Source organism: Hyperolius riggenbachi, chromosome 10 (assembly GCF_040937935.1).
Source record: "Hyperolius riggenbachi isolate aHypRig1 chromosome 10, aHypRig1.pri, whole genome shotgun sequence".
Taxonomy (NCBI): domain Eukaryota; kingdom Metazoa; phylum Chordata; class Amphibia; order Anura; family Hyperoliidae; genus Hyperolius; species Hyperolius riggenbachi.
This window is the reverse complement of record NC_090655.1, coordinates 43,978,144-43,996,336: the sequence shown is the minus strand read 5'-3', so window position 1 is coordinate 43,996,336 and position 18,193 is coordinate 43,978,144. Positions and strand designations below refer to the sequence as shown.

General features: G+C 46.4%; 1 protein-coding gene across 1 annotated transcript in view; it reads right to left on the bottom strand.

Moving 5' to 3' along the window:
- CLCN1 (chloride voltage-gated channel 1) overlaps positions 1 to 18,193 on the bottom strand; it is a 166,465-nt gene that overhangs the window by 8,507 nt on the left and 139,765 nt on the right. Inside the window, exons 18-20 of the mRNA XM_068255086.1 lie at positions 5,565 to 5,637; positions 5,028 to 5,116; positions 1,815 to 1,850 (exon numbers count right to left, since the gene is read on the bottom strand). Coding sequence (XP_068111187.1) covers positions 1,815 to 1,850; positions 5,028 to 5,116; positions 5,565 to 5,637 — 198 coding nt within the window. The remainder of the gene's footprint in view (positions 1 to 1,814; positions 1,851 to 5,027; positions 5,117 to 5,564; positions 5,638 to 18,193) is intronic.

Sequence of the window (18,193 nt, the reverse complement as noted above, 5' to 3'; positions counted from 1 at the left end):
GCCTGCCTGCCAGTATCCAACCTCACCTGCCGGTTCTTGACTTTTTGCCACCCGAGGCAAACTTGTGAAGATGCCCCCCCATAGGTAGTATAATTGCCCCCAGTAAAGGTAGCCTGGAGGGGGTAGCAGGCAGGAAGGGGGGTAGCGGACACAGTGGCGGGTCGGACCCTCTCCCTCCCTTACATGGGTCCCTGGTCTGCGCTCCCTCTCCCGCTATTAGCGCAGTCAGTGTACAATGAGGCAGCGGGCGTGGATGACTCACCTCCTTCCGCGTTCCAGCGTGCGTTCCATCTTTCACCACTTCCTGCAATGCCGTCCACTGTACAGTACCGTGGGCAGCATTGCAGGAAGTGATGAGTGGTGGAACGCGGAAGGAGGCGAGTGATCGCTTCCCTGCCTGCTGCCTCATTGTACACTGACTGAGCTAATAGCTGGACGGGGAGCGCAGACCGGGGAACCAGGTGAAGGAGGGGGGTCTGTCCCCCTCCCCCCTACTGTGCCCGTTGCCCCTCTTCCTGCCTGCTACCACCTCCAGCTCGGTACCCCCCACCCACGGCCAGGCGAGCGCTGCCCCCACCACCTCTGTTGCCTGAGGAATCCTCCTCACCCCGCCTCATGGGCAGACCGGGGCTGCCTTCTGGCAAGCTGGACTCTGGAGAAGAAAGAGTCGAACCAGGGATGACAGCAGGTGTAACCCGGAATCACTGAAGTTGTGTCCTCCCAACTTTTATTGCCGGAGGAAGCGGGTTTTAGCCTGCGAAACGCGTTGCAGTCCCCCTTTTTGGAGTATGCTAATAAATTTGTGTTTATTTTGAATAGACAGTTTCAGTGTCTGCTTGTATGAGGTAAGTCCACCACTGCCTCAATAGCAATTTTAAATGCTTTTATCATCTGTTATTATCCTTTTGGCGCCTCTGTAATCTCTTCAGGGATGACAGCAGCACACTGTGCCATCACCCACTTCACCAGTGCCAGGGAGCCGTAGCCCAGAGGGGATAGCAGCATCCTCACCCACCCCACCCACTGCCAACAGGCACACACATACCAAGAAAGTTCGTTACTTGATCCCTCGGGCATCATTGCAGGGCCGATACTATACAGACGCATCACTAGCCTACATGCTAGAGAAGCGTTCTGTTGTTATATAAGTGGGGTGGGGTGGAGGGAGGATGAAGGAGCACAGCAGTGACATCATGCAGCAACGGGGGGTGAGTGGAGAGAACAATGCTCTTGGACAGCGATCAATCTACCCAGCGGATCACTTGCTCAGGGGATCAGGGGCTGATGTACACACACTGGATTCTCAGCCAAGGCAGTCGTGTGTGGGGGTGGGAGGTCCAGGAGGAAGGGGGAGGGGCCCATAAAAAGATTTGCTATGGGACCCAGTCATGTCAAGCTACGCCCCTGACTATAGCACAGTGATGGCTAACCTTCGCACTCCAACTGTGACAAAACTACAAATCCCATCATGCCTCTGCCTCCCAGAGTTATGCTTAGAGCTGTCAGAGTATTGCAATGCCTCATGGGACTTGTAGTTCCACCATAGGCTGGAGTGCCAAGGTTTGCCATCACTGCTTTTCACATGTCTCTGTTTTTAGTTTTACAGACAATTATTTATCACAGGAGCTGAGGTGGCGTACCTTTTCCTTCTTGTTTTCAACATTTTATTTATGTTTTATTTCTTCAGTATTCTGTATTGTTCAAGCCACAGGCACACATGCCAACGGCCTGTTCCTGCAAAGCCCCTCCCCCCTTTCCCAAAAATTCTCGCCTCTTCATTTTGCTCTGCTACATTTGTTCTTTTTATCTCTTACCTCTTCTGGGGTCATAGGATCTTCAGGCTCAGATTCCTGTCCAATAAAAACAGATGTTATTCAAATCCGTTATTACAACAAACGGAAAAACCTCAGGCACTTTTAACATGAACCTCTAGGCATCAAGTGACAATAGCCCTAAAGGTGGCCATACACTTATAGATTTGCAGCAGATTCGACCATCAGATAGATTTCTGTCAGGTACCTGTCAAGTCGAATCTGACAGGAATCTATCTGATGTGTGCCACACACTAGGAACAGATTTCCAATAGATTTCAGATTGAAATCTATTGGAAATCTATTAGAAATCGATTTAAATGCATTTTTGGACCATTAGATCCAATGCAACTCTATGGGCCATCGATCTGCTGTCAGCAGCAGATTGACCTAGATTTTTCATCCTGTCAGATAGATCAAATCAATCAAAATTGGCCGCAAATCGATCGACCGATTTGATAGAATCGCAGCCAATCCGCACACCCGTCTCGATTACGCACCCATCACCATGAGCGTTTTGTACAACCGCGGTTCAGTCTTTTGAGAACCGCCCATGCACAGAGCCGTCACGGCGGCGGGCGCATTATCGAGACAGGCGTGCAGATCGGCCGTGCATGCGCAGTTGGTCATGACATCCTGGCTGGATCGGGCAGCTAACGAAGCCACCAGACAGAGGATGGAGGGGAGCCAGAAGATACCAAGGGACCCTTACGGGCTACAGGAGGCTAGAGGAAGCCCCAGGTAAGTTCAGTATTCCCTCTGTTCAGGGTTCCGTTAAAGTACGGTGACCATACGTCCAGCTTTACCCGGGACGCGTCCCGCCTTCGGGGGGCGCTGTCCCAGGCTGCATGAGGTCCCGGGAAACGTCCCGCTTTTAGCAGCGGGACGTCCCGGCCTCGGGACTCTGGCCACCGTACAGTGAACTAGCCGCAGCGTCTACTAGACGCTGCGCTAGTTCATTCCCCGCAGCCCCGCTCCAGCCTGCAATGTTCTCCTCTGGCAGGCACAGGCAGAGCAGGGCTACGGGAAGATGGCGTCCGGAGGCGGAGCCCTGTATTGGAGACTATTTGTCTCCAGTACAGGGCTCCGCCTCCGTACGCCATCTTGCCGTAGCCCTGCTCTGCCTGTGAGAGGCTGAGCGGGAGATTGAAGATCGTCCAGGCCAGGGGGAGCTGCACACACCAGAGGCCGGCTGCGTGAGGGGACGTCTTCTGCCAGGTGAGTAAATGCTTTTTCTTGCAGGTGAAGTGTTTGCCCACATTTTGTACTGACATATTTGCCCAAATTGTGTTCATTTTGTACTGACATGTTTGCCCGCATTGCGTTTATCTTGTACTGACATGTTTGCCCGCAGTGCGTTTATCTTGTACTGACATGTTTGCCCGCAGTGCGTTTATCTTGTACTGACATGTTTGCCCGCAGTGCATTTATCTTGTACTGACATGTTTGCCCGCAGTGCGTTTATCTTGTACTGACATGCTTGCCCGCCGTGCATTCATTTTGTATTAACATGTTGCCCGCAGTGCGTTTATCTTGTACTGACATGTTTGCCCGCAGTGCGTTTATCTTGTACTGACATGTTTGCCCGCAGTGCGTTTATCTTGTACTGACATGTTTGCCCGCAGTGCGTTTATCTTGTACTGTCATGTTTGCCCGCAGTGCGTTTATCTTGTACTGACATGTTTGCCCGCAGTGCGTTTATCTTGTACTGACATGCTTGCCCGCCGTGCGTTCATTTTGTATTAACATGTTGCCCGCAGTGCGTTTATTTTGTACTGACATGTTTGCCCGCAGTGCGTTTATCTTGTACTGACATGTTTGCCCGCAGTGCGTTTATCTTGTACTGACATGTTTGCCCACAGTGCTGTCATTTTGTATTAACATGTTGCCCGCAGTGCGTTTATTTTGTACTGACATGTTTGCCCCCATTGCGTTTATTTTGTACTGACATGTTTGCCCCCATTGCGTTTATTTTATGCTGACATGTTGCCCGCAATGCGTTTATTTTGTGCTGAAATGTTGCCCGCAATGCGTTTATTTTGTGCTGAAATGTTGCCCATTGCGTTTATTTTGTGGTGTCTGGGGTAACTGTTGCTGCATTTATTATTTAATGGTCATAGTTGGCTGTGTTTGCTGCTTTGGGGTTATGGCATACTATTAAATAGCATCACACAGTTTCTGCACACCTATGATGTGAATCCACGTTTGACCACATCACGGCGTAAACACTGCTTTCTTATGCCTCGCTGTTGCATCATTACGTTAGCTCCGCCCATAGAATGTCATGGCCACGCCCATTTTTAGCGCGTGCTGCAGACACCACATTTTTCGCCGCTCCCCCGTTTTTCGCCGCGCGCCGCAGCCGCCCCCCCCCCCCCCAATTCCCTCCGTCCCAGGTTGAGCCTTCAAACATCTGGTCACTCTAGTTAAAGAGAATCTGTATTGTTAAAATCGCACAAAAGTAAACATACCAGTGTGTTAGGGGACATCTCCTATTACCCTCTGACACAATTTCGCCGCTCCCCGCCGCATTAAAAGTAGTCAAAAACAGTTTTAAAAAGTTTGTTTATAAACAAACAAAATGGCCACCAAAACAGGAAGTAGGTTGATGTACAATATGTCCACACATAGAAAATACATCCATACACAAGCAGGCTGTATACAGCTTTCGTTTTGAATCTCAAAAGATCATTTGTGTGTTTACCTTCTGTCCCCTTCTTCTCTCATGCACTGAACATTACAGGCTTCCTGCAGACAGCTCTGCCTGTGCCTGTGTTTGTAATTCCTCAGTATGTGTCAGCCAGCTACTTTCACAGCCTAACTGAGGAGGATTTTTATCCAGCTCTCTTCTATCACTGATAAGATAGCAGAGAAGCTGCTGGCTTATGTAAATAAAACACACACTGGAGTGTGCATAGAGGAACAGACCAGCACGGAAGAGTTGGCAGCCTTCCAGACACAGGCCGGAAGAGTTGGCAGCCTTCCAGACACAGGCCGTCTGACAGGGGAAAGATACATTGATTTATTACAGAGACCGTGATAGTACAAAGTGCTGCAGTGAGCCAGAACAGATTAGAATAGGTTTAGGAACTTGTAGGATGGTAGAAAAAACGTTGCAATTTTTGTTACAGAGTCACTTTAAGGTTGGCTTTCTGAGAACAGGCCTAGCGGCATTAGTCACAAGAGACATCAACACACAGTCACATCACTACAAACCTTCGGTGGGGTTTCTGGTTTGGTTTCCTCAGACCTGAAACGGCAGAAAAATCTCCGAAGGGAAGAACAGCATCTCCGACAACAACTGGCTGGCAACAGAGAAAGGTCAAAGTCAGTTGAAGAGGACCTGTCGCCTACATTCAAACAGCTGAGCCCATAAGAAAAAATAGAGGAAGAAGACAAAAAGGAGGCGAAATAGAAGGACGTCGAGGAAGAGGTGGAGAAGAAGAAAGGAGCAGAGAAGCAGGAGGTGGATAAAGTAAAAAGTGGTGAATTAGGGAAAAAATGAGGAGGTAAAGAAGGAAGAAAAGAAACAAGAAGAGGAGGATACGCCTGTTATGCTGGGGATACACAGTACGTTTCTGTACCGTGTATCGACCAGCTGATCCGTGTGAGTACCATAATGAGTACAATAATTATATAAGTATTCTGTAAATAATAACAAGAGTTCTATATTAGCTACGTTCATTGTGCACTAATCTGGAGATCATGGATTTATTCTTGAAAACATCAGCAAGTCCAGGAATGGGGTCTTACCTGGCGGTGGGGGTTCAATGGACGGTGAGGTCACCTTATCAGGTGAAATAGGGCCATTGCATTCTTCCAGGGGCTGTAAAAAAAATCACAAATAAGAACAGTGTGTCTCCTGCATATCTCTTTTCTCTATCTGTGATCACCGGCTGTGTTTAGATATGACGTCATCTTATATGAAAATGGGAGATGTGCATGCAGGGTCTATTAACAAAGCCTCCAGGCCCACCCTTAATTCAGCAGACATGGACCAGGGACTGGTGAACAAAGAATGGACGTATGCTATTGGTTGCTGTCCACCGCAGTATGCTGGACAGCCACTTTGTGGGGCTATTAGGCTGCTAACAATTTTTGTTTGGAGCAGTTCTGGTCTGGACTCTGGAGATGGCCAAGTGGTAGAACTTTCTCTAGGGAAGTAATGCCTTTTTGGGAATAGATGGCTACAGGGGTTTGAGAGACTCTTAAGAGAGGGGGAGTCAGAATTCCTTGAGGAGATGAGTCTGCCATAGAAGTTAATTCCTGGGCTGGAATGACTGAAATGTTCTCCCATGCATACAGAGACTGGCAGTACCACATTATAAGTGGCCTCTTCTACTGAATGACTCAATATCTCCAGGGCTTGGAGAAGAGCCATAAGGCAGAAGACCGACACTTAAGGTGACTGCAGTAACATTACGCCTCACACAACACTGGCTGTGTGTACACAGCAGGCAGCACCTGGGACGCGTACGTTAAAAAAGGGCGTCGGGAAAAAAGGGCGCAGGGTTTTAAACGATAAGCATGCATAACGTTTAAAAAAATTGTGCTTTATTTTGTTTAAAAATAATGTTTTATAAAGTTATAAATCATTTAATAATGTGTATGAAATCGGCAATTGTAAAAACGTTAATCTTCCCTGTTTACAAAAGTAAAAAGTATACTAACGTTTTATAAAAGATTAATAAGAATTTTACTAAAGCTATACCTAACCCTACTCTCATACAGAACCCTCCCTGTACCTACCCCCTAACCCCTAGACTCCCCTGGTGGTGCCTAAACCTAAGACCCCCCTGGTGGTGCCTAAACCTAAGATCCCCCAGGTGGTGCCTAAACCTAAGACCTCCAGGTGGTGCCTAACCCTAAGACCCCCCCAGGTGGTGCCTAACCCTAAGACCCCCCTGGTGGTGCCTAAACCTAAGACCCCCCTGGTGGTGCCTAACCCTAAGACCCCCCTGGTGGTGCTTAACCCTAAGACCCCCCAGGTGGTGCCTAACCCTAAGACCCCCCTGGTGGTGCCTAAACCTAAGACCCCCCTGGTGGTGCCTAACCCTAAGACCCCCCTGGTGGTGCTTAACCCTAAGACCCCCCTGGTGGTGCCTAAACCTAAGACCCCCCCGGTGGTGCCTAAACCTAAGACCCCCCCTGGTGGTGCCTAAACCTAAGACCCCCCCGGTGGTGCCTAAACCTAAGACCCCCCCGGTGGTGCCTAAACCTAAGACCCCCCCGGTGGTGCCTAAACCTAAGACCCCCCTGGTGGTGCCTAAACCTAAGACCCCCCTGGTGGTGCCTAACCCTAAGACCCCCCTGGTGGTGCCTAAACCTAAGACCCCCCTGGTGGTGCCTAACCCTAAGACCCCCCTGGTGGTGCTTAACCCTAAGACCCCGCTGGTGGTGCCTAAACCTAAGACCCCCCGGTGGTGCCTAACCCTAAGACCCCCCTGGTGGTGCCTAACCCTAAGACCCCCCCTGGTGGTGCCTAAACCTAAGACCCCCCCTGGTGGTGCCTAAACTTAAGACCCCCCCGGTGGTGCCTAAACCTAAGACCCCCCCTGGTGGTGCCTAAACCTAAGACCCCCCCTGGTGGTGCCTAAACCTAAGACCCCCCCGGTGGTGCCTAAACCTAAGACCCCCCTGGTGGTGCCTAAACCTAAGACCCCCCTGGTGGTGCCTAAACCTAAGACCCCCCATATGGTGCCTAAACCTAAGACCCCCCCAGGTGGTGCCTAAACCTAAGACCCCCCCCCCAGGTGGTGCCTAAACCTAAGACCCCCCCCAGGTGGTGCCTAACCCTAAGACCCCCCTGGTGGTGCCTAAACCTAAGACCCCCCTGGTGGTGCCTAACCCTAAGACCCCCCTGGTGGTGCTTAACCCTAAGACCCCCCTGGTGGTGCCTAAACCTAAGACCCCCCCCCCCCCCCCCGGTGATGTTTTAAAAAAGATTGTACTTTTTTTTAGTTTAAAAATAATGTTTAAAAAATTATAAATCATTAAATAATGTGTAATCATGAGACGCAGTTATAAAATAGTAAAAGTCTCCGGGCGCTGCTTGTAAAACGTTATTTTTCTCCGGCGCCCTTTTTTCCTGTTGGGCGCCCATTAAACGATATTTATTATGGGAGTGAATGGCGGCGCCCTTTTTGTCCACTTGCCTCAGGCGCCCGAATTTACTGTTTCCCCTGGGACAGCTGGATCATAGGGCTATATGGGACATAACAACTAGCTCCGTAACTACTTCTGTAGATTCAAATGCTCTATGTACTGCCTACAGGATTCTGCTATGCGACTAAAATAGGAAAGCCTCATAAACTTGTGCAATAAATATCAGCCTTAACATTATGGAGACATTTAGATTACCATGCCCTACAGACACTATAAGCTATGCGTACAGTTAAAAATGGCCCCGGATGAAAAATGGCGCACCGTTCCGCCGATAAATGTATCAAAAAAACGCTATTTACCCTTTTAATGTTTAATACATTAAACCGGTAAATTGAGTTTGATACATTATCGGCGGAATGATGCACCATTAAAAAATGCATGTGTGCTCTACCTCCAGCTTAAGCTCAGCAGGAATCCCCCCCCCTCACCTGGGTCCCCCATGCGCGCTCCCCCAGCCGCCACTATTAGTAAGAAGCAGCGGGCGGGGATGACTCACCTCTTCCATGTTCCAGCGTGTGTTCCACTATCGTCACTTCCTGCAATGCCGCACACTGTATTGGTGTAATTTGCCTTGTTAAAGCAGAAGGAAATCTGCAATAATTCAGCTATAAGTGAACATTTGTGGTTGCCCACAATGCACTGCTACTAAATATGCAAATTACCCCTTTTCCCCTTGGTAAGCCAAGCAAGCATCCAGAGCCGCTGGTGTATAGCAGGCATATAGCTTTAAATTTTACACAGCCATATCAAACCCACATGTAGACAGCCTTTTTCAGACTTTCATCCTCATCAGTACATGGCAGGGATTGATAAGGCTGTATGAGATAGGGCTTGGACCAGTACAACAGAGTAACCAAGCAGCTCAGGGTGACCCAAACCACTCAGAATGTATAGGGGGATAAAAGGGACCAAAAAGACCTCCTACTAAAAAAAAGCAAAGCTGGGTGTAATTTGCCTTCCTAAAACAGAAGGAAATATGCAATAATTCAGCTATAAGTGAACATTTGTGGTTACCCACAATGCACTGCTACTAAATATGCAAATAATTCCTTTTCACCCTTAGTAAGCCAAGCAAGCAACCAGAACCGCTGGTGTATAGCAAGCCTATAGCTTTAAATTTTACGCAGCCATATCAAACCCACATGTGACAGCCTGTTTCAGACTTTTGGTCCTCATCAGTACATGGCAAGGATTGATACGACTGTATGAAATAGGGCTTCAACCAGTACAACAGAGTAACCAAGCAGCTCAGGGTGACTCAAACCACTCGGGATGTATAGGAGGATAAAAAGGACCAAAAAGACATCCTACTAAAAAAAAAAGCAAAGCTTGGTGTAATTTGCCTTCCTAAAACAGAAGGAAATATGCAATAATTCAGCTATAAGTGAACATTTGTGGTTACCCACAATGCACTGCTACTAAATATGCAAATAATTCCTTTTCACCCTTAGTAAGCCAAGCAAGCAACCAGAACCGCTGGTGTATAGCAAGCCTATAGCTTTAAATTTTACGCAGCCATATCAAACCCACATGTGACAGCCTGTTTCAGACTTTTGGTCCTCATCAGTACATGGCAAGGATTGATACGACTGTATGAAATAGGGCTTCAACCAGTACAACAGAGTAACCAAGCAGCTCAGGGTGACTCAAACCACTCGGGATGTATAGGAGGATAAAAAGGACCAAAAAGACATCCTACTAAAAAAAAAAGCAAAGCTTGGTGTAATTTGCCTTCCTAAAACAGAAGGAAATATGCAATAATTCAGCTATAAGTGAACATTTGTGGTTACCCACAATGCACTGCTACTAAATATGCAAATAATTCCTTTTCACCTTTAGTAAGCCAAGCAAGCATCCAGAACCGCTGGTGCGCAAGCCTATAGCTTTAAATTTTACACAGCCATATCAAACCCACATGTGACAGCCTGTTTCAGAATTTTGGTCCTCATCTGTACATGGCAAGGATTGATACGGCTGTATGAGATAGGGATTGGACCAGTACAACAGAGTAACCAAGCAGCTCAGGGTGACTCAAACCACTCGGAATGTATAGGAGGATAAAAGGGACCAAAAAGACCTTCTACCAAAAATATCAAAGCTTGCGGTAATTTGCCTTCTTAAAACAGAAGAAATTCTGCAATAATTCAGCTAAAAGTGAACATTTGTGATTAACCCACAATGCACCACTACTAAATATGCAAATTTTTCCTTTTCACCCTTGGTAAGTCAAGCAAGCCTATAGCTTTAAGTTTTACACAGTCATATCAAACTCACATGTGACAGCCTATTTCAGAGGTTTGGTCCTTATCAGTACATAGCAGGGATTGATACAGCTGTATGAGATAGGGCTTGGACCAGTGCAACAGAGTAACCAAGCAGCTCAGGGTGACCCAAACTACTAAGAATGTATAGGAGGATAAAAGAGACCAAAAAGCCCTCCTACTAAAAAAAGCAAAGCTTGGTGTAATTTTCCTTCTTAAAACAGAAGGAAAATTGCAATAATTCAGCTATAAGTGAACATTTGTGGTTACTCACAATGCACTGCTACTGAATATGCAAATTATCCCTCTTTGCCCTTGGTTTGATATGACACTACTTCTTCTTCTTCTTGCTTGGACCAGCCCCTTCTTCTTGCTTGGACCGGCCCTGGGGGCAGGGCACTACTTCTTCTTCTTGCTTGAAAGTTGAGGCACTTACTCTATTATATATATATAGATAAAGACTCTACCTAAAAAAGGATTTATGCAAAGATGCTGTCCAGCCTCCCTTCACACTTTATTGGCAGTTGGACGGAGCAATTGCCATTCACAAGTGCTTTTGGAGTTAAAGAAACCCCTGAGAATCCCCCATGAACAGATGGGTGTCAGGAACCGGCCCGCGGCATGCCTGCGTATATGGTTCCCGACTGTGGGTTTGACCAGATCGAGAGGGGAAGCAGCCTTATTCAAACTACCACAAGGCTGTGACCCCTCAAACACTTCTCACTGCCACCACTAGCTGTTGCTAGACACGTCCTCTCTACTGTCGAGTGCTCAGCAGGCAATCCGCGTTTTCGTATTCGGGTCAGCTTTGCGCTTTATGCCGAATACGGGAACGCCACACACACACACACACACACACACACACACACACACACACAGTTGCAATCTTACACTGTAGTGAAGTAAAACCACTAACAGTCTTCCGAACGATACTGTTAGCCACTCCGAGACTTCCCACTCTGCCCCATACACACAATGCAATTACAATCTTATATGGTAGTGTTGCTCAATCATACAATCAGGCATGGACTTGTACACCATTACCCTTCAGTCTCCTCTACTAGGCTATGAGTGTTAGTTTAGTACAGCAGAAGTCAAACTTATTAAATAACGATTTAATATTCCAGGAAAAAAGTGGAACAATGCAGAAAATAATATATACAAAAGATTTACAAAAACAAAGTAAAAACTTACAAAATAAAAGTTTACAAGGATACACACAAGACAAGTTGCAAAAATAAAAGGGAAATAATGTTACCAGCGTACGTTAGAACGCGGTTGGCGGGAGAACGCTGTTTCCGATTCGATCGGGATCCTCCCTAGCTATGCGCTTCCTCCAAGAGAAGATGATCTGTGACTGTCCCAGGCTGCTGTTTTATAGCAAAATGTGTGCCCCGAGGCCAACCCAATGTCCCAGGTCCAGGAATAATCCAATTTCCTGTTTAACGCGTGCAACTTCAAAGCGTTCCTGTGTTAGTGTTTGATCTTTTTAGAGATTTCAGAACACTTCCATAAACCCAATTTCCACAGCTAAAAATTGTATCAAAAGGACTTCAACCCTTAACCCATTTCCAGTAGGCTGTCATATGTAGATTTCAAACATTCCTGTGTTAGCTTCCACTGTCCGCAGACTATGCTAGGGGCTATGGGCTGTCCAGAGTTCAAAAGCCATGCAGACCAGCCTATTCTTCCTCAAGTGGCTGCTAATTAGCAGTTCCCTGCTACCCCAGGAACACAAAGCAAATGTAGCTTCACAGACAATCACACCTGAGAAAGCAGATTAAAGGTGACGGGCTAGAGGCCTAATGAGCCATTTCCTTGCCCCAAGCTAGCAACTCAAGGCAACCGCTCCCTTCTAGCAGACATACACGTGACAGAAAAATGAAAGAATATGTTCCTGTATTATCCTTAACATCATCAGCACCCCAATATATCACCACAATGGGCTACTCCAAAACCTGTCGGTTCTGTCAGATTTCTACTACTTACTGTAAATGACAGCAACATAGGAGAAAAGTGATTTATGGCTCATTCTACTCTGGAAGAAACATACAGTATTTCTTATTTGAATGTGTTTAGATGCATTTTAAATTTCACGATTTTCATGATAGTAGTCCTGTAAGGCACTGCATCACCAGCACGCACAGGGCTGTGGTGTTGCTCTGCAATGCTGCATAAAGTCATGGTAGCACAGACTGATTAAATGGGTTCCCAGTGTAATAGTGGGTTATTTGTAGCTGCAGTTTGCAGGCCCCCTTTTAAACAGGATGCATCTCAATGCCAGGGATTAAGGTCAGGTGCCCATGGGGGGTTTGCTCTGCGTGGGTAAGTTTAGGTGTGTGTGTGTGTGTGGGGGGGGGGGGGGGGGGGGTTAAGTAAGGTTAGGTACAGGGGAGGGGGTTCTGGTTAGTTGCCTGCCGAGAGGGGGGTTAAGGTTAGTTGCCCACCGGGGGGGGGGGGGGGTTAAGGTTAGGCGCCCACTGGGATGGGGGGGTTAAGGGTTAGGCGCCACCAGGGGGGGTCTGTGTGAGAGGTTGGGTCAAAGTAAAATATTGGTATTACTGATATTTTACAGTAAGAATGAAGTAGTAGAATATCAATAAATTTGCCAGTACTCTACTGATGCTATTCCTGCGCCTTTTATACCCCTTTTTTAAACCCCTTTACCAAATGTGCGCATGCTAGCAAAGTATTGCCTGTGCAATACACCCAGTGCCTGTGCAATACACCCAGACTTGAAGTGTTATTTTAAGACGTAAAAAAAAAACACGCAAAACTCTTAAAAATGCTGAAAAATAAGGCAATGGTATTGAAATACTTTAGATGTCCGACAAATGCGATTTCAGCAAATCGCAAAAGTACGCAAATTGTGTACGGCCCCTAACTGTAGCTCTCAGGTTGTGTACGGCCCCTAACTGTAGCTCTCTGGTTGTGTACGGCCCCTAACTGTAGCTCTCAGGTTGTGTACGGCCCCTAAGTGTAGCTCTCAGGTTGTGTACTGTAGCTCTCAGGCTTGAGCCGCTTGGGCTATTCACTCCTTCAGAATAAATCACAGGCAGCAAATTGCCTGAATAGTTTAACATTTCATTAAAGCGTGATTACCAGCTGACACAATGTTCCTGCGCTGCTAATTGCTGCGCTGCTTGCAGACCGTTCAATGAACAACAACCTCCGTGTGTGACACAGCTGGACGCTAATAGAAACCGACACTGATATATATAGGGCTATTTTAGTGTAGAGGTTAAAGTTACCACCAGGGAAATCATAGGCCGGGGCTATGTTAGGATAAAGAATAAAGGCCCGGCAGGTTATTTGTATGCTTAAAGGGGGAATGGGGGGGGGGGGGTAAGTGTAAGTTGTAACCTCCCCCAACACACACTCTGAACAAACACTGACCACTATATATGCATGCCCAGTGGCGTAGCTAAGGAGCTTGGGGCCCCCTGTGCAAGTTTTACATGGGACTCCAATCACTCTATTAATACGGACTCCCAAAACATATCAAGGACAGCTGCAGGTGTATTCTGAGTAAGGGAACACATATTTAGGATTACCACCTATGCAATGCACATACTGTATAGAGATGTTCATTACCAGCTTAGCACCAATGCAAAACTAAGACGATGAATGAAGGTGCGCAGGGCCGTCACTAGAGGGGAGCAGCACCTGCGATGGCAGGGGGCCCAGAGTTGTGGGGGACCCCAACTACTGAAATTCCCTTTCTCCAATACAGGGGACTGTACTTCAGATAAGGGGGTTTTGTGGCTACATTTCTTATGGGTATATTGGTATACACCATTGTCTGTATTATTATGTACCTCATGTTTGTTTCTTACTTTGTACAGCGCCACGGAATATGTTGGCGCTTTATAAATCAATAATAATAATAATAATAATAATATGGGTGTGAAGATCATGATGGCCTCACTTGTTTAATGACCCTTGTGAGATGGGACCCAAGGCCATGAAGGGCACCAAGGGGAGGCAAGAGAAGGGGTGTGAGCATTGAGGGGGTCCATCAAAGTTTAACTGGGAGGTCCCATAAATTGTAATTACACCAGCACTGCTGGTGCGGTCACAGCCTCTGCATCCCGAATTGCTATGACATTGGACATGCCCTACAAATACACAATGTACAATTGTACATATACACACAGTGCACACACACTGTCCATGTTCACTGTACACACCACACTACCCACACTGTACATACCAAACACACACACACACACACACACACACACACACTTTCAGTACACAGGACACACACACACTCTCAGTACACAGGACACACACACACACACACACACACACACACACACACACACACACACACACACACACACAGAGTACAAACCCAAAAAACTGCAGCATGCCCTAAAAATACACAATGTACATATATACACAGTGCATACTCACTTTACACACATATAATGCACAAATCCTGAACACTGTAGACTCACCCTGCACATAAAAAATTGTAAATATACAATGTATCATTGTGGGGGCACATGCTGCATAAGTAGGGGTGCCATGCTATGTACTGTGTGGGCCCATACTGCATACAGTTACATAGTTATTTTGGTTTAAAAAAAAGACATACGTCCATCGAGTTCAACCAGAATGTCGAAAATATATTGTTGCGTATGGGCCATGCCATATATTGTGTGGGCATGCTGCCTAAATACCTTTGTCGCTGGATTTGCTGCCTAATTACATTATTGTGGGGGCAGTGCTGACTAATTACACTATTTAGGGGACATGAAAATTCTGATAATCCTTGTAGAAATGACCTGTTGAATGACACCTATTCCTTACTGGTCATGCCTCACTTTAACTTAGCCAAGCCCCCAAATGTTTTTGAGTCACCAAACCACCTTCCCCCAAGGAATTCCCAATGTCAGCATAGGGAGTAGATTGACCAGTTACAGCACAAGCATTTAAGGGTGCAGATTTCACCACAAATAAAATGTAACACCTATAACATAATTTTATAAATAAGCCCCTTTAGATTGATACATCCAATAAGGGCGCCCGGAAAAAGTGCGTGAGGTATAGCCGAAATTTTAAGATATTGACTATAACAATATGTAAGCGAACAAGGAAAGGGCACTATGATGTAAATAACCTACATTGTGTGTTGGTGTCTCAACACCAACACTGATTGCTTACTTTAGATAAAAATTAATCCTAATCCATAATCTAACATGCACCATGTCAGCAAAGATATATAGCAAAAACATGTAAAGAACAGCTGACTCTTGGGTGCATGCTAGAATACTTTTAATGTGAAAAATTGCTGTACAAAAAATACTTTACAAAAACACACATATACATGTACAAATACTAAGGACATATACCACATAAATTGTTAAAACAGGGACAATGGAGCCCTGAAAGAAGCCAAAAACCCAACACCCCAGAGCTTGATCTCTTAGAGGCTGCAGTCCTCCAAGAGAATATATTACGGGGTACATCCGGAGCTACTCGTATATGGAACTTAGTTCTGTCAGCTTCACAATTTTGGAAAAGAGCACCTCAGGTTAAACGCCACTTTTAGATTGTAGATGTATTAGCTGAGGTAATTATATATCCAGAAGATACATGTATTCAGTTCCTCATATCTCAAATGGATTCCAAAACCATCCCAACCATGTCTGTAATTATGGATAGCAAGGATTATTTTTCAATTAGACTCAATCGCAGTCGTGTAAGAAAGTCTGTGCCTATTGACTCTGTAGGAGGTATGGACTCAATCGCAGTCCCCAATGACACATAGACAAGTCTCCAAGTGATACTTCATAAAGGCATCAAAATCACAGTGGGTGATATGGAGTGATGAATCGATTCAAACAGGCATGGCAAAGCATAGATATGAACTGCACAGGTATGATGGAAACTGGCAGCAAGTGTCCTCAGCGAAGCAATCATAAGTGGCGATCAATACTGTTAGTGCGAAGCTCATGCACAGTAATCAACTGATATCCACATGCACACTGATTGACTGTAGTTAGTAGCGGGATGCAGCGTTCACAGTTCACAGTTCATAGTTACCATACCGCTGGTGTACAGAGTAGAGTTGGAGGTATGTTCCGGATGATCCAATTGGATGGTTAAGGGGTGTGGGGTGAGGCGTCAGACGCTATTATATCTGACATGTTTCGCCGTCTGACATAACGGCCTCTTCGGAGATTTGCGTCTACATATTGAAAGCGCCGAACCGCGAGTGTTCAAGGCGTCTCGCCGGGGCCCGCCCACCTCCTTCCTGGAAGCCTCGGCCAATGAATCTTGGCCAGGCATGAGCGCCGGTCTCCGCCCACCACACACCGCACGTAGCGGCGCATATGGGTGTGCGTGCCATGCGCTCCACAGTGGGACGCAAATAGGAAGCGTCCCACTGACTGCAAGGAGAGGAGCGTCACCGCGAGAGACCCAACGGCCAGAAGTCGGCGCTTATGTTTACAATTTATAATGCTTACCAAACATAGTTAACCTCACAAACTAACAAAAACTCACAATTTAACGGAAAAATTTTTCTATACTAGACACTTCCTCAAATTACTTTCATAAATGAACAGAATCCTATTAGTTGAGACAGAAATGTTAATAATAGCAGAGTGGACATGAACCACACTAGACCTCTCTATATATATCTATTGCACACATAATAGGGCCCTCCAAAGAGATATTATAGGCTATTCTATACTTCCATATGTGTTTGCAAATGTCATGTACATAAGCACAACATATATACAGAGGGAAAGTGGATGAGACCACGAACGGTCAAATTGTTTCCCATAGGATTTGAATTTGAGTGAGGATAGTCAGGGACTTGGGCCCAAGAGAGGGAGAGTCAGTGAAAAGAAAGAAAGAAAGAACTGGATAGAGGTATGAGGGAAGGGGGAAGGGGGGGGGGAAAGGGGGGGAGGGGAAGGAAGGGATAGAGGGTGGGTGGGTTCATGCCTACACGGGAAGAAAGGCACCATAGTGGACGGCATCATTGAGGCCCTTTCCTCTGGTCGCATCGAGGGTGAAGATCCACCTCAACTCCATCTGTAAAAGAACCTTATCTACATTACCTCCTCTTTCGTGTGGATGTGCTCTATCCAAACCTACAAAGCGGACAAAACTGGAGTCCCCTCTATGTGTCAAGTTGATGTGTCTCGAGATGGGGGACCTAAAGTTGCACCCCCCAATGTCGCCAACATGTTCTTTGATGCGTTCTTTGAACGCCCTATTAGTCTTACCTACATAGAAGCATCCACATCTGCATGTCATTAAGTAGATTACGCAGGTAGTGTTGCAATTTACAAAATGGCGCAGCCTCCAAGTACGTCCATTGGGGAGTGCAACCTCACCCCCCACCTGCAAGTATCTACAGTACACACAACCACCACAACTATAAGTTCAAAGAACGCATCAAAGAACATGTTGGCGACATTGGGGGGTGCAACTTTAGGTCCCCCATCTCGAGACACATCAACTTGACACATAGAGGGGACTCCAGTTTTGTCCGCTTTGTAGGTTTGGATAGAGCACATCCACACGAAAGAGGAGGTAATGTAGATAAGGTTCTTTTACAGATGGAGTTGAGGTGGATCTTCACCCTCGATGCGACCAGAGGAAAGGGCCTCAATGATGCCGTCCACTATGGTGCCTTTCTTCCCGTGTAGGCATGAACCCACCCACCCTCTATCCCTTCCTTCCCCTCCCCCCCTTTCCCCCCCCCTTCCCCCTTCCCTCATACCTCTATCCAGTTCTTTCTTTCTTTCTTTTCACTGACTCTCCCTCTCTTGGGCCCAAGTCCCTGACTATCCTCACTCAAATTCAAATCCTATGGGAAACAATTTGACCGTTCGTGGTCTCATCCACTTTCCCTCTGTATATATGTTGTGCTTATGTACATGACATTTGCAAACACATATGGAAGTATAGAATAGCCTATAATATCTCTTT